Genomic DNA, 16405 nt, shown 5'->3' with positions numbered 1-16405 from the left:
CGTCATGTTATTGTGTTCTGTATCATTTTATGAGCCATCAAGTAGTTATTACTGAAATACTAAAATACGTACACAAACTACTCACGTGTTAAATGTGCAATGTTATCTGATGTGTTATGATACAACAGATTAGCACACAAGCCAATATCAATTTTTGACGAGGCCAACCATCTCTGTGAAACCCTCACTGCAATAGGACCATTGAGTAAATTAAACTTTGCAGATTGGTTTAAGTTAAACCTAAATATTGAACTGGAGGGTTCTAATAAAGCATATTTCCCCTCTTTTCTCATTGTTCCTGAGATACAGAACAGTACTCCGTATCAAACTAATATAATGAACACTGAATAAAATATCGCTGGTAACATCCTAGCAATTTACACCCATGCGAGTTAGCATCAATATTAGGCAAAGCACGGTCTCAAACAACGACCTTAGAGACTGCTTACACACCCACAAAAACTACAGTAGTTAAAGAAACCTAGCAGAATAGATAACATCCAAACAACCACAGGCCATTGATCCTCACTTTTTCTTCCTCCCTTCCTTTTCATTGAGGGTAAAACAGTGATTTCCTCCCGGCTTCCCATGTATTATTGAGGGTTATTTATCCCTACCTCTATCCAATTATCCCCTTTTATCCCCATCCTCCTAAAAAACATAGCATTTCTCTTATATTAGTTTACTAATACATCTGTGTTAAACTAATATATTGAACAAAATACTGCTAGGAACATACTAGCAATTTGCACCTACGCGAGTTAGCCTCAATATTAGGCAAATCACAGTCTCAAACTACAACCTTAGAGACTTCTCAGTGCTCACACACCCACAAACTACAAATAAATTAAAGAAAACTGGCAAAACAGATAGCATCCATGCAACAACCACATGCCATTCATTATTACTGCGAAGTTCAAATAAATTTTTCATAGAGTAATTTACAAACTATTAGAAGCCTAGGTAATGTTTGGTCTCAAGCTTAGTTTAAAAAGGCGCAAAAGGGTCATAGAGCCTAGGCGCAAGGCGCAGGCTCGCGCCTTTTGGATACGAGGCGCACATAATTTCTAATAAACCTTAAAATTCGGTATAGAACAAAATTAACACAATTTGTACTCAATACAACATAATAATATTAGAGTGCCATATTTTCTTGCCGGTTAATAAGCATCGCGTGATCACGTCGATGAAGTGCCAGAATTATAACCTTCCATGATAGTTACAAGCTGAAAATATAAAAATTAACTCATATTATGCTACTGCCACTACCCAAAAAGCTTAGGTTGTAGAGATATGACAGTTGATAGGTCACATGGGGTGTGTTTATATCATTAAGAAAGAAAAAAAAGTAAATAAAAGGATCTACGTCACCCTATTGCGCCTGAAGACTGCAGGCGCACAAAGGCGCACGAAGGCGCGCGCCTAGTTGACATCAGTGAGCCTGGAGAGCTGAAGGTGCCGAAGGTTGCGCCTAGGTGAGCCTTGACTTGAGCCTAGGCGCGCCTTGGGCGCGCTTTTTTAAACTAAGGTTCCAAGTCATGAAATTCCTAGCTCACATATAGTTGATACATACTCAAAATAAGTCTACAAAAGCAATTAAAAGCTCAAATTAGTACAAAAGATGAACCTGTTGAACAACCTTAACCTTAGAGCCTGCTCACACACCCACAAACTACAATAAATTAAAGAGAACTAACAGAACAGATAGCATCCATGTAATAACCACAAGCCATTTATTATTATTGCAAAATTCAAATAAATTTCTCATAGAGTAATTTACCAACTATAAGAAGCCATTCATTAATGTTTGGTTCCAAGTCATTCAACTCTTAAATTCCTAGCTCATATATAGTTGATACATACTCAAAACAAGTCTACAAAAGCAATTCAAAGCTCGAATTAGTACAAGAGATGAACCTGTTGAACAACCTCAGAGACTGCTCACACACCCACAAACTACAAATAAATTAAAGAAAACTAGCATAATAGATAGCATCCATGTAACAACCACAGGCCATTCATTCTTATTGCAAAATTCAAATAAAATTCTCACAAGAGTAATTTACAAACTATTAGAAGCCTAGGTAATGTTTGGTTCCAAGTCATGAAATTCCTAGCTCATATATAGTTGATACATACTCAAAATAAGTCTACAAAAAGCAATTCAAAGCTCGAATTAATAGTATAAGAGATGAACCTGTTGTAGTTTAGTGTTGAGACCATTGAATGCTCTTAATATCAATCCCTTGTTGATACATTTCATAAAGAGGACTCATCTCCCTCAACTTAAGAACCTGTTTAACAGTCAACTCAACTGCTTTATCAATCTCTTCTTCAGTAGTAAACCTCCCAATCCCAAACCTAATTGAAGTATGAGCCATCTCTTCATCAACACCAAGAGCTCTCAACACATAACTGGGTTCCAAACTAGCACTTGTACAAGCACTCCCACTCGAAACCGCCACCTCCTTCAACCCCATCAACAAGCTTTCCCCTTCAACGAATCGAAACGACAAGTTCATATTACCAGGGTACCTCTTCTCAGCGCTTCCATTGATGACGACAGCATCAACTTTATCTGTAATTCCCTTCAACAATCTCTGTGATAAAACTCGAGCTCTGTTCTCATCATACTTCATCTCTTTCATTGCAACATCACAAGCAGCACCGAATCCAACCACTAATGGAGTAGGCACAGTTCCACTCCTAATCCCTCTCTCTTGTCCACCACCATTCATTTGAGGCTCAACCCTAACTCGAGGTCGCCTTCGAATGTATAAAGCCCCAACCCCTTTCGGCCCGTAAATCTTATGCGCACTCAAACTCATCAAACTCACATTCATCTTCCCCACATCAATCGGAATCTTCCCTAAAGCTTGAGCTGCATCAGTATGAAACGCGATGTTGAATTCCTTACAAATTTCCCCAATTTCGTCAACTGGTTGAACAACCCCAATCTCGTTATTCACCATCATGATGGAAACCAAACCCGTATCGGGACGAATCGCGGCCCGGAGCTTACCCATGTCAACCAGCCCGTCTTTCTCGACGGGGAGATACGTGACCTCGTAACCCTCCTGCTGGAGGTGGCGGCAAGAATCGAGGACACACTTGTGCTCCGTCTGGGTGGTGATGACGTGGCGCTTGGTAGACCGGAGGAAGTGAAGGAGGCCTTTGACGGAGATGTTGTTGGACTCGGTGGCGCCGGAGGTGAAGATGATTTCCTTAGGGGAGGCGTTGATGAGGGCGGCGACTTGGGTGCGGGCGGTTTCGACGGCGGCTTCGGATTCCCAGCCGTAGAGGTGGGTCCGACTATGGGGGTTGCCGTACTGGGAGATGAAATACGGGAGCATGGCGTCGAGGACACGGGGGTCCACCGGTGAGGTAGCTTGCATATCTAGGTAAAGTGGGCGGCCGGATATTTTTACACCCTTCATTGAGATGGGGGAGGAATCATCATCTGGTGGGTGGTCGGTGGATGTGGTGGCGGCGGCGGCGGCGGTGGAGAGGGGGCGGGTTAGGGTTTGAGTGATGGTTGGGAGGCAGCGGAGCTTGGAAACAAGATGCTTCGAGAAAGTCATTTTTTTTGTAAAGGATGAGAGAGAGATTGAGAAAGTAGAGAGGCAAAGTAGATCTGCAGAGAAGAAGAGGATGAAGGAAAGAGAAGAAGAGGGGTTTATGGAGAGAGAAACACCGACTGTTAGAGATTTTGCGGTGATGGGAATTAAACCTGACCACAAATGGAAACATTTAGGGGGGATTACTTACCATAATTCATTTGGATATTAGTGGTCCAAACTAAGTATGGTTGTAGATCGGGTCGGCCCGAATTACTTTTCGAAATATGACGTGAAATTTAAAACGAGGTTCAGGCTTAAGGATCGTCGTGTGTAAACTTCATTTTTAGTACTCCCTCCGTCCCGGAATACTCGACCCGGTTTGATCGGCACAGAGTTTAAGGGACTTGAATTGACTTATTTAATTTAATAGGTAGTAGTTGATAGTGGGGTATTATTTTAATGTAGTTAGTGGGAAATGTGTAAAGGGGTGGGGTTGGGGAGAGTAGGGGTTGAGTTTTTAATTATTTTTTGTATGGAGTAGGGGGTAGGTGGGTTAGTAGGGGTGGAGTGAGAAATGATATAATATTGTTAGAATATTTCCATTTTTAGAAACAGGTCAAGTATTAAGGGACGACCCGATAAGAAAAACAGGTCAAGTATTCCGGGACGGAGGGAGTACTAAATTTCACGTGGTCTGCCGTGCTTTTTCCAAACATATGCGATCACGGCTTACGATTTCGTGGTCGTGTCAAGCTGTGCTTTTTTATATGCCCGTGTCGGGCCTCGGGCCCGGACGTTCCAAAACCATCTTTAGGTCCAACCCAAGTTAAAACAAATGGTGTTGTATGAAGCCGGTGTATACTCCCTCCGTCCCTTTTTGTTTGCCCCATTTTTCTTTCTGTAGTGTTCCTTTGAGATTGCTCCATACTTTACATAGTAAATTTTCCCACTCGTTTTCTCTCTATCTTTCTACTTATGGGACCACTTTATCAAACCATGTGCAAAGTTTATACCAAATTCTTAATAGAGTGAGCTTTTAATATGGCGCAAACAAAAAGAGAAAGTGGGAGTAATAAATTGATTGTATATGGTCATATAAGGTAACATTTTACTTAGTTTACTGTAGTTATTTTTAACATATTTCGATTAACTTTACTCCCTCCGTCCCAAAATACTCGATCCAGTTTGACCGGCACAGAGTTTAAGGGACTTGAATTGACTTATTTAATTTAATAGGTAGTAGTTGATAGTGGGTTATTATTTTAATGTAGTTAGTGGAAAATGTGTAAAGGGGTGGGGTTGGGGGAGAGTAGGGGTTAAATTTTTAATTTTTTTTATATGGAGTAGAGAGTAGGTGGGTTAATAGGGGTGGAGTGAGAAATAATATAATATTGTTAGAATATTTCCAATTTTAGAAACAAGTCAAGTATTAAGGGACGACCCGATAAGGAAAACAGGTCAAGTATTCCGGGACGGAGGGAGTATATTCTAAAGTAATTTTGAATAATTTGTACGAATAAAATAAAAGTTGTTATAGATGGAGGGAATACTATTGGGGTAACTTTACCTCTGTTTGTACAATATCTATTATACATCGTGTGTAATTAAGAGTTAATTAAGAGTTTGTAACTTAAAAATAAGTAGATAATGCCATACTCGAATTAATTAGGCATTGAAATAGTAGTTAGAACTTAGAACCGATTGTCTGTGTACATTAAGTCACATGTTCAAGTTTATTTAATAGGTAAATAAGCCAGAAGTGTAATACAACGTCCAAGGGAAAGAGAATGAACAAGACAAAGCCACGCCCCAGTTAAAGAGAATGAGCACGACTAATTCCTTTGTTGGTGTTCTTGTTTGTGACTACATTTTAATCACTTCTTTTACCCTATCTAGTTCATGTCCAGTACATGGTTTAAGGTGTACATTCGATTCGCCGGATAAAACCTAAACTTATTTGAACTTTTTAAAACTATTAAACCCGATTAATATAACTTGATCAAACTAGAAGTGATCAAAATCTGGGTCGGGCTGGGCCGAGTTTCAATACAAAAATTCTTGCCCACCCATAAATTTGGTACGGGCTTTTTTCGAACTTCTTCGAGCTCGATTCGAGCTTTGGTCTAAACTACGTATTTGAGTTGCCAAACCAGTACACTTTCGGGCCGGGCTGAGTCGGGCCATAAATAAACAGGTATAGATCAACTGATCAAACATACTTCAATCTGTTTAAAACTTATTGAAATTGATCAGATCTGATTACAAGAGAGTAAACTTAAAATAGTACTAACTTATAATATCGGATTGAACTTTAATTAGGGAGAACCCACCCTTAGGTTGAAAAATCTAGTCCAAGACTTTAGATTTAAAAATGAATATCTTCAACGACGTCGTTTAGATAGTTGGGTAAAGAAGCATAAATTGGCACTACTAAAGCAAGCGAGTGATTTACAGTTGAAGGAAAAGCGCCCCATTTCTCCACACTCTCTCTCTCTCATAAATTCAGTTGCAAAGTTCATGTTAATCTCGTATTTAGATTACTCATACTTAATTAAGATCCAAATCTGGGTTTCAAATTTCAGAAAATCTCACCGACATTCCCTCGATTTTTTCCTTTTTAATTACTTGTTTTCCCTTTTTTTACATTCAAAATTTTCCATTTTGGTTTCAATCCAACGCTGATGCCCTTCACCTTTATACCTCATTATTAAGGTGAGTTTTTAATCAATTTGTTTTTGTAATTTTCAGATAGATCTCTTCCCAATCCCCATCAACATTAGATCTTTATTTATTTATTTAACCCCCGAAATTAGTTGTTGCATTAGTAGTTTAAATTACACTATTATAATTAATCCCAGATGGCGGGTTTATATTTATGTATCTATGTATAGCAGTTAGTTTTAAATTTGAATTGAAATGTTGAATGGTTGGTTGCATACTTTGATGAACTTTACTTGTTCAGTTTGTTTTCGTTGTTTCTGTGTTTGTATGTATTGATGTTGTTTCTGGGTTGTGACATTTTAAAATTATGCAATTTGTTAAGGAGTAATTCATACATTTATCTGGGTTCATGCTGATTTGAATTTGTAAGATGATCCTAGATAAGTAGAAAATTGTAATTGTGTTTGTGTTTGGTGATTGGAAATAAATTTATGTCATCTGTTGTACCAGCAGAAACCTTGAGCTGTTTATTTAGTTGTCGTGTTACTAGATCAAATTACACTATCATCGTGATTAGACAAGTATTAATTAATCCCGGATGGCGGGTGTATTATTTATGTATTGCAGTTAGTTTTAAATTTGAATTGAAATATTTATTACTTGCATACTTGAATGAACTTTACTTGTTCAGTTTGTTTTATGAAAGAAGAAAAGCTTGATATTTTCGTAATTATGATGGTGATTATGTGAGATCTTCTTGTTTCTATGTGTGTATTGATTCTGTTTCTGGGTTATGCCATATTTAAATTATTGCAATTTGTTAAGAAGTAATTCATACATTTATCTGGGTTCATGCTGATTTGAATTTGTAAGATGATCTCAGATAAGTTGAGATTTGTGTTTTAAGTTTGGTGATTGGGAATTAATTTTATGTCATCTGTTTGTATAGCAGAAATTTGAGCTGTTTGGCAAGGTTTAGATTTCAAAAGGTGGTAGTAAATAAGGAGGATATTACTTGTTGGTATTATACGGAATAAATTCGCAAACAAACATGTTTAAGTTGTCGCCTCGTAGTAGGGGCTCGAGATCGAACAAGGGTATCAAGGTAAAGCATGCCTTGCAATTGATTCTGTTGTTGGGTGTTGGTATCTGGTTAGTATACCAAATCCAACGTTCTTACAGTAAGGATGAAACGTTTGAAGGAGCTAAAGTCTCGGAAAAGTTACAGGATGGGATTGAGAAGGTAAAGTTGGGAAGGAAGGATCTTCCCGAGTTGGAGGAGGAGACGTCAAACTTAGATGAGAAGAATAATGTGGAAGAGAAAAGTGAGGATGTAAACCCGGGTGAGGACGAGGATGGAGGAGGTAAAGTGGATGAGAAACCCGACGAGGAAGTTAAGGATGAGAGCGTGGAGAAGGAAAAAGAGGGAGAGGGTACGCAAAGTGAGACAAAGGAGAATGAAGAGGCGAAGGAGGAAGAGAAGGGGAGTGTAGAGACGGAGCAAGAAGAGAATAAGGACAAGGAAAATGAAAATGAGATGAAAGATGGTGGAGAAAACAAGAGTGAGGAGGAAAATGAATTGAAGGAAGAGAACAAGGAGAACGAAAATGAGACGAAGGAGAATAAAGACGAGGAGAAGGAGAAAGAGAAAGAGGAGAGCAAAGAAAATAAAAGTGGAGTGCAAAACACCGATGAGAACAAGACCAACGAGAGTAAGGAAGAGAATAAAGAGAAGGAAAATGAATTGAAGGAAGAGAACAAGGAGAATGAAAATGAGACGAAGGAGAAGGAGAAAGAGGAGAGTAAAGAAAATGAAAGTGGAATGCAAACCACGGATGAGAACAAGACATATGAGAACAAGGAAGAGAATAAAGAGAGTGGAAATGAACAAGGGAAAGAAAATCCCGAGTCTCAGGCGGAGGAGAAGAAAGAGAACGAGAAGGAAGCTGAGAAAGAGAATGGAGAAACCGAGGCGGGAGACAAGGACTCTAAGATTAAGAGTTTAGGTTCATCAGATGGTCAGGTTCAAGATGGAATCAACAACGACGATAGAGCTTCCATTGAGGAACAAAAGAAGGAAAATCGTATGATAACTTTAGAGACAAATTCATCTGAACATAAAGAGAGTAATGAAGACATGGGTGATGATGGGTCCCACTCTCTCCCAGCTGAAACCGCGGAGCCTAGTGAAGACAAGCAAGCGAATTCCACTACATTCAGTGATGAGACATTTGTGTCACTGAATCGAAATGGTGCGACTGATAACACAAGCACTAAAGAGGATAATAATAATAATAGTTCCGTTATTCGGGAAGTTGTATCAGAGAAGCCCGATAAAACTGAAATGGGAGCAAGTGTTGAAAACCAATCGGATGCAAGTTCTGATTCTGGGTCTAAAACGGAGGACACAAACAATGTTGAAGGTGGTGGTAATACAGGCTATTCTGATACATCTGGTCATGAAGGTGCTAATGGGGAGAATCCAGAGAAAAACATATCTGGATCGAATGGAACAACTGAATTAATCAACAATGATCAAGATCGTACTTCCCATGATTCAAACTCCGAGGAACATAAAGAGGAAGCTTCAAAAGTAAGTGACACCCAAGTTGCAGAAAAACCAGAGGAGAAGAAAGAGGAAGCATCAGAAGTAAGTGACAGCCAAAATACAGAAAAAACAGAAGAGAAGAAAGAGGAAGCATCAGAAGTAAATGACAGCCAAAATACAGAAGAGAAGAAAGAGGAAGCTTCAAAAGTAAATGACACCCAAGTTGCAGAAAAACCAGAGGAACATAAAGATGAAGCTTCAAAAGTAAGTGACACCCAAGTTGCAGAAAAACCAGAGGAGAAGAAAGAAGAAGAAACAGAAGTAAATGGCACCCAAGATGCAGAAAAACCAGAGGAAAAGAAAGAGGAAGCATCAGAAGTAACTGACAGTCAAATTGCAGAAAAACCAGAGGAGAAAAAAGAGGAAGCATCTGAAGTAAATGATAACCAAGATGCAGAAAAACCAGAGGAGAAGAAAGAAGAAGCAACAGAAGTAAATGAAGGCCAAAATACAGAAAAACCAGAAGAGAAGAAAGAGGAAGCAACTAAAGAAGAATCAACAAATGTTGAGCCCCATCATGAAGCTGATAATTCAGTCACACAAGATATTAAAGATCGAACTGATTTAGAAACTCTACCAGACAGTGGTAATGAAGCGAGCAGCAATAGTGATGCGATTGCCAAGTGAGGTATCTGATTAAGCGGTTTAGATGGCAGTTTTTAATCTGTATTTCCACTTCCCTTTTCTTGCAGAAGTAGAGGCTGAGTATACAACCTCATGTAACATGTCTTTCTCTGTCCTTATTGCAATTATTAGATATTAGTGTATAAAAAGATGGTAATTTGATAGGCTGACTGTTAGTGTCCTTTCTTATGTGGTTCCACATTGTATGCATTTTTGCTGCTGCGATGAGGTAATTTATTCATCTATTACTACTATGTTATTTTTGAGAATTCAATGAGGGCTTCAAAATGGTAGCTAGTTTTGCATTTCAAACTTTTTCTGTTTTGTTGGCAGCCAAAGTTTTATGCAAACTATCTCTTCATATTATTGTGCTGTAGTTTCACCTTGTACTTTCCGAGCTTTTTCTGTTGTGTTTATAGAAATTATGGCAAAACCTTGTACACAACAGGTACTGGATAATGGATACAACAGTCTTGGTCATCCAAATTAGTGATGTTTAGGCTTTATTCTCTTCACCTAGTTTGATCTGATTTTGATTTTTATAGTTTCTGGTCTGGTCTAAATTGATTTTTCTTTTCTAATCTAATACTGCGTAAGCAATAAGGGTGAAGAGAACAAAGCCTTGTACTGTTATTTGAATTTTTATGCAAGACCTCTTGGGAAATTACAGGTATATTGGATATTGCGATATTGGACACAACAGTTTTGGTCATCCAAATCAGTGATAGGCTTTGTTCTATTCACCCGGCCTGGTCTGATTTTTATAGTTTCTGGTGTGGTCTAATTTGAATTTTCTTGTCTACTCTAATAAGCAATAAGGGTGAAGAGAACAGAGCCTTAAAATGTTATTCTAAATGTTTTGCCTTGTGCGTACAATACTTACTGTCGTATGCAAGGCCTCTTGGGAAATTACAGGCATATCGGATAATTGATACAACAGTCTTGGTCATCAAAATCATTAATGTTTAGCCTTTGTTTCAGCCTTTGTTTTCCTCACCTGTTTTGTTCCGCTTTTCTAGTTTCTGGTATGGTCTAATCTGAATGTTTTCTATGAGTATTTTTTTTCTTTTTTGGTCTGGTATGATTTTCTGGTATAATCTAATAAGCATAAGAATAAGGTGAAACCAAACAATGCCTTGGGCCCTTGGCCTATTGAAATAATTCCACCTTCCAACCAAAAAGTTGAGGGTTCAATCCCCACTAGGGACACTTTAAGGGAAGATTTCCCTTACCATCCCCCTACTCTCATAGTGTCTAACCTGCTAACCCGGATAGGTTAACCTGTACGGAGTTCCGAACGAATAGGACATATGACACTTCATCTTCCTTAAAAATAAAATAAGAATAAGGTGAAGAAAAAGTTGCCATATCAACTTTACCAATCCCTTCCCCTCCCTTAGTGCAGGTTTACCAACTTATTAGTACGGAGTAATGTATAAGCGTTGCGTTAGAAACTAAACTTGCGAATTGGATCAGCTATTATGAAGTATGTTTACCAACTTCTTTTGACATTAATAAATAAGATTTCAGTGAAGTTTGCTCGCTAGATTGGTTTATTACAGAGGTGATCAAAATTTGAGTGGGGATTTAACACAAAAATTCCGGTCCAAACTCATAAATTTGGTGCATGCTTTCGGGCCGGGCTCGGAATTTGGTCCAAAATTGCGTATTTTAGGTTGCTCAAACCCGAACTTTTTGGGGTCAGGCCTGGGATGGGCTATAGTTGACCAGGTCTAGTTTATCAAATTTTCCATTTTCTAACCTATCATAGCTCGGTTTGAGTCATAAATAAAAAATGCGGTATTGGTCACGGTCACGGGATTGATCACAGAGTCTCGCTAACGGAAATGATGGGTTAATCGCGGACCGTGTCGCAGTTGTCGTGAAGGAATTTGAAATTTGATAAAAATGTCCCAGTCAGCCCCACTCACTACCGACCCTAGTCCTCATCCCCTAAACCGTACACGTGACATAATTAAATGAATTCGTTTGTTTACCTTCTCTTTTCTCTCTTGTTTTAGATCTAAAATTGGAGTTCTGTACCCTATTTCAGTGGAGCTTCTCCATTTCTTTCCTTTTCCCCCTTTCTTTTTGTCAAAAACATAGGGAATTCGGCTGAAAACCGAGTAGAAGTGAGGTTAATGACGTTTAATACGGACAAAATTCGTTCAAGTCGGTCGAGATCTCGCCGTTTTTAAAAACACCTTTACAATTCGGGATATATCGTATCACCAGCCTCCAAAACCTAGTTAACTCGGGTGATACGAGTTAACTCAGGCGAGTTTATACACCATGACTCCGAGTCCCAAACCATTTCAAACTCAAAATTTTCAAGTTATACTTGAATTGAAACTCGAGTTCAAGTTAAGTATTAGCAAAAATACAAACCGCACTTAACTATCAAGCCATAATCAAATATCTCACAAGTCACAACCAGAATCTAGTTGAAGCATGAGTATAATGGATCTTGGTGACCTAAACAAGACTACATCTCCATTTTGTATCACCAGCTTTAGTTAAATGGACATTGAACTAATGCACAAACATCAATACTTATACAACAAGAAATATTGGTAATTTGAAGATAGAAATGTGCATATAAGTATTAACCACATTTTATTTGAAGAAATATACTGTTTAAAGATAACCCAAAACTCACAAAAAAGATCAATACCCTCACGGCTTCATTTAAATCAACCATACAACGGAAAAACATCGATGTAGAAAATTTAAATGAGAGTTTGATCTGGTCACAAATAGCATTAGATAAAACAGCAAACCAGCGTGATCAATGATGTTCTTCCTTCACCTCAAAAAGACCATCAGGTCCTGAAACACACAAAAGCCGTGTCAGAAACTGGAATAGCTAGGATCGAAAAAACTATCCGTTTGAAAATTCTAACAAAAATCAGACTCAAAGCTGAAGAGAGGTAAAAAAACCCAGAATTTTGCCATGGGGACATGTCATTAGACCTGATCAAAAGCGAGCCGGGCCTATACATAAAAAATCAGCCCGTGTGTTGGGCCGGGCAAAGATCCGGGCTGGTTTTTTGTGCCCAAACCCGCTATTTTGGACCTAAAATGTTGGGGGTTTTGGGCCATTTTCGGACCGGCCTAAATTTATAAATAAAAAGTGTAGTTTTACGTTGCCAAAGCCCATTAAAATTTTAAATTCCGGGCCGGGCTGGTTCAGGTCTAAAAATTCTGCCCATTCACCAAATTTAAGGCCGGGTCGGGCCGGGCTCATATTGATCAGGTCTAGGACATGAACATCAACATGTCAGAAATGGAGTGAAAGAAATTGGTTGGAAAAATGCATTTACAAAAGTGTCATTCAACTTTCCTATCAAAATGGAAAAAATTACAAGCAAGCAAAATATGTTATTATAATCAAATTCCTTTCTAATTTATAGCCAAATTAACGGTTTCCCTCACTTCCCAACTAATCAGCAGCAACAGATACTAATACAATGAACATGCGAGTAAATTCTGTTACTTTCCATTCATACTGATCAATGGCAGAAATGCTAATTTATACTACTTTCTCTTCCTAACCCTCCTGTCCTTGGCATTCCTTCACAAGAATCTTAAGAAACAAAACAGGCTATAAAGAAAAAAATAAAAACGAGGACGCCAATTTTACACAGCAGTAAAGCACAAAGTACAACAGAATCATTAAAATAAGATTTGATAAGGTGAAACCATACCCCATGGGAACTCCTTGTTGCGAATGTGCATGTAAGGGTATGCCTGCAAACACAATCACAAAAAACAAAAAGTGAATACTGCATACAGAATTTTATTTACAAATAATACAATGAAAACCTAAACAAACACCATAATTTATCGAATAATGGTTTTGGTTCTCTTATATCTCTTAATTATCAAGAGGTTTGTCATGTGTGTTCTCTTGCTCTCAGTAATAGATAAGTTATACCCCACTTGTTTTATGATCCTTTGGATCAATTTAGTAACCCACCAAGGCTTTAAGCCCTTATGGTCTTTCGTGCTAAGTGTCCTCCAGTGGTGACGATCATGATTTTACCTTGATGTGTTGTCAGACTTGTCACCTAGGCTCTGCTTATTACTCTGGGTTTGATGTTCATATGCTAGGTGTCATCTATTTTGTCACTGATGACTTAATTAACTCTCGTGCCTGTTGGAATGGTTTATTTTCCACACCATTTTATTTCAATAGTATACATAGGATGGCTCATGCCAGTTACGCCTCTACACAAGTTTTCGATGTCCACCCAAATAGCAAGAACTCTCTCCTCGTTTCATTCCAAATGTCATCTACCACTTATGTTATAGCTCTAGCTATGCTGCTATTATCTCAGCCTTTCCGCCTCCTAATCCCATCCATGGGTCCCAACTTTACCCCAAGAGAGCTGGCCCTAACCTTGGTAATGGAGGTTCAGGCCTTCCCTCACCCCCACTGCAGCGAGTTGTTGGAGGTGAAAATGAGTCTCCTAATGCCCGTCCCTCAGCTTCAAGAGATAGTGCACCTCAAGTCCATATGAATAACCATAGCAATCATCTGTTAAGGCAAGTTGTTTCTGAAGGAAATATCATAATCACTCCAGCTCCTGATGATGCAGTGATTCATGAGATGATCTCTTCTTGTCTACTTGGTAAAATTTGTGGCGACCTAATCCCTAAAAAGTCACAGAAGGAAAAATGCAGAGGAATCTGTGTTTAAAAGGACATATTTCCATCCTTCGAATGGGTAATGAATGGTTTTTAATCCACCTCTATAACCTTGAAGATTACTTCTAGTTTAGGAAGGTAGACCATGGTTTGTTCAAGGGCTAAATTTTGTTTTGTTAGAATAGACCCCCATGTTTAGTTCTTAATCTACATTCTACACCTACATAAAGAATCGACCAATGAGTCAAGCTCCACTCCCTGTCCAAGTGTCTATTACTGTTCTGATGGAAGTCTTCTCTCCACTGTTTGAAGACTTGGAACCTATATCAAAATGGATGAATATACCAAATATAGGAGAAAAGTTGGATTTGCTAAAGCCCTTGTCAATATCTTTGTGGTTAATCCCAATCCCCTGGATCCCTTTACCTAAATCTTAGAAACAGAGGGAAACAAATTCATCTAAATTATGAATGTATGCTTGATGTTTGTCCCTCGTGTGGTTTCGATTCTCACAGCCTAGATGCATGTCCTGAAGTCATTAAGTCCAGTATGCATATGCTTATTGAAAGACTTAATATGAACTATCAAACCTGGAGCCCTTCTGTTGACCCTAAAGCACTTGTCCTTCGTCAATGGATTAAAGTTGCACCCTATTAAGAGGTCGGCCAACCATCCAAGGCCTAGAAAACTATCTGTTAGGGCTTTAAAGGAGAGTCTTACAATTCACAGTCCACCTCATGTACGGATGACATGTACCCCCTGCTCCTGCTATGCACCATTCTTTTGGTACTCATATTGGAACTATTGTGGTTGTTGATCCACACCATGCTATTGTGGTTGTTGATCCACACCATGCAAATCCTTTTGCCATTCTCTTATCTGAAGAACACTTGGAAGATATCTTAAGGGAAACCTTTGATCATGACTCATGAGGCTTTTCTTTTGGAGAATGTTAACCAAGGTTCTCATTCTGCCTAAGTTTCAGACATGTCGATGCACACACCAAAGACATATCAATGAACATTACTATTCTTCTAACGAAAGCATCCCCTTTGCTAGGGCTCGTAACACCAAACTACCAATAACTAAAGGACTGATGGAGTGATGAGAAAAAACATTGACCATTATCGTATTACAGTACCTTCATCTGATCATAACAATGATTGCAAAAGCATACGATTCTCAATCTAAAATAATTGACAACAAAAGGGGCCAAAATGATGATGAGTAAAGCAGGCACAAAGTAAAGCAGAACTCACAGGAGGCTCTGGAAAGTGATGATGAGGCTTGGAAAGATTGTAGATTGCAAAGGCTGTGCAACCAACTATTCCAAGATATGAAATCTTCTCCCATTTTGATGCCTCTTTCGCCTCATCTTAAACCAAGAAATAATAACAAAAATAATCAACACTCTTTTCCAGAAACAAGATAAATGCCACAATTCTATCGAAAAAACAAAAACTTAAAATGCTTCAACAAAATGAAAACCCTAATTACACCCAAAACAAAATAGAGCTCTAATCGTAATTAATTGAATAATCGCACATAAATATATCGCGATTCAGATGTTAGACATCGTAAAAAGGTATTTAAATCAAAGCTAAAATCGCGAATTTCAAATTTAAAGGTCAAAATCTGTAAAATGAATGAGAGAGAGAGAGTTACATTCAATATCGTGATGGGAGGAAGAAGAGAAGGATCGCCTGATAATTTCGGAGGAACGGCCAACGCGTACGGCGGATTGAACACCAGATCTGAGTTTAGTAAGTGTCATCGCCATTGTTGCTTCTCTCTACTTTCTCTCTCCTAATTTTCTTTTCCTTTGTGAATGAAATTGGGAAATTGGAATTGAAGTTTGCGTACCTAATCCTATTACCAGGTTACAGGACCCGACCCGATTTTTTACGGGTTTGTCACTCTTTTTATTGCCTTTGGGGCTTTTGGGCTTTGGAATTTGGGCTGTATATTTTACGAGTAATTTCTTTCTTTAGCCCCTATCTATTTCCCCTTTTCATATTTTTGGTCATTCTCAAAATTTAGGAAATTGAAGTATCGATTTCTCGCAATAATGTTAAAAGATTCGTAAATTTTTAAAATATACCCTTTTATCCAAAAAATTCGAACTTAGACATTATATTATCAGTAATTAGTACAAAATTTATATTCACATTTATACAGTTATAATGTGAATTTGACTTAAAGTTTAAAATCAGCCATGCAACGCATAACTTATTTGGTAAAAATAAAGGTGTCAAGTTTGAAAATGTATAGCGTGTTGGAAGATGCAACGTTGCAAGTTTGC

At 38.3% G+C, this 16405-nt stretch overlaps 3 protein-coding genes across 6 annotated transcripts; 1 reads left to right on the top strand and 2 right to left on the bottom strand.

Annotated features, from left to right (window-relative positions):
• Window positions 1–930: 930 nt before the first annotated feature.
• Window positions 931–3746, bottom strand: LOC110791618 (cysteine desulfurase, mitochondrial). Of its 3 annotated transcripts, none has more exons than XM_021996380.2 (2): window positions 2198–3746; window positions 931–1226 (listed from the first exon to the last, which is right to left on the bottom strand). In XM_021996380.2, the coding sequence occupies exon 1, from the start codon at window positions 3579–3581 to the stop codon at window positions 2208–2210; it is 1374 nt and encodes a 457-aa protein (XP_021852072.2). In that variant the 5' UTR covers window positions 3582–3746; the 3' UTR covers window positions 931–1226; window positions 2198–2207. The 3 variants fall into 3 exon arrangements, with proteins under 3 accessions (XP_021852072.2, XP_056697058.1, XP_021852073.2); XM_056841080.1 differs by lacking the exon at window positions 931–1226 and adding an exon at window positions 1307–1584; XM_021996381.2 differs by lacking the exon at window positions 931–1226 and adding an exon at window positions 1786–1874.
• Window positions 3747–6002: 2256 nt separating this feature from the next.
• Window positions 6003–9727, top strand: LOC110791619 (uncharacterized). Of its 2 annotated transcripts, none has more exons than XM_021996382.2 (2): window positions 6003–6272; window positions 7174–9727. In XM_021996382.2, exon 2 carries the CDS (start codon window positions 7273–7275, stop codon window positions 9454–9456), a length of 2184 nt encoding a protein of 727 aa, XP_021852074.2. In that variant the 5' UTR covers window positions 6003–6272; window positions 7174–7272; the 3' UTR covers window positions 9457–9727. The 2 variants fall into 2 exon arrangements, with proteins under 2 accessions (XP_021852074.2, XP_021852075.2); XM_021996383.2 differs by having other exon boundaries at window positions 6004–6272; window positions 7171–9727.
• A 2319-nt stretch (window positions 9728–12046) lies between these two features.
• On the bottom strand, window positions 12047–15950 carry LOC110791620 (cytochrome c oxidase subunit 6a, mitochondrial). Its single transcript, XM_021996385.2, has 4 exons — window positions 15769–15950; window positions 15363–15478; window positions 13161–13203; window positions 12047–12282 (listed from the first exon to the last, which is right to left on the bottom strand). The coding sequence occupies exons 1-4, from the start codon at window positions 15881–15883 to the stop codon at window positions 12242–12244; spliced, it is 315 nt and encodes a 104-aa protein (XP_021852077.1). The 5' UTR covers window positions 15884–15950; the 3' UTR covers window positions 12047–12241.
• Between the last annotated feature and the right edge of the window lie 455 nt (window positions 15951–16405).

The sequence above is a fragment of the Spinacia oleracea genome, chromosome 3, assembly GCF_020520425.1.
Source record: "Spinacia oleracea cultivar Varoflay chromosome 3, BTI_SOV_V1, whole genome shotgun sequence".
NCBI lineage: Eukaryota > Viridiplantae > Streptophyta > Magnoliopsida > Caryophyllales > Amaranthaceae > Spinacia > Spinacia oleracea.
The sequence above is the reverse complement of the archived record's forward strand: the minus strand, read 5'-3'. Positions and strand labels throughout refer to the sequence as shown.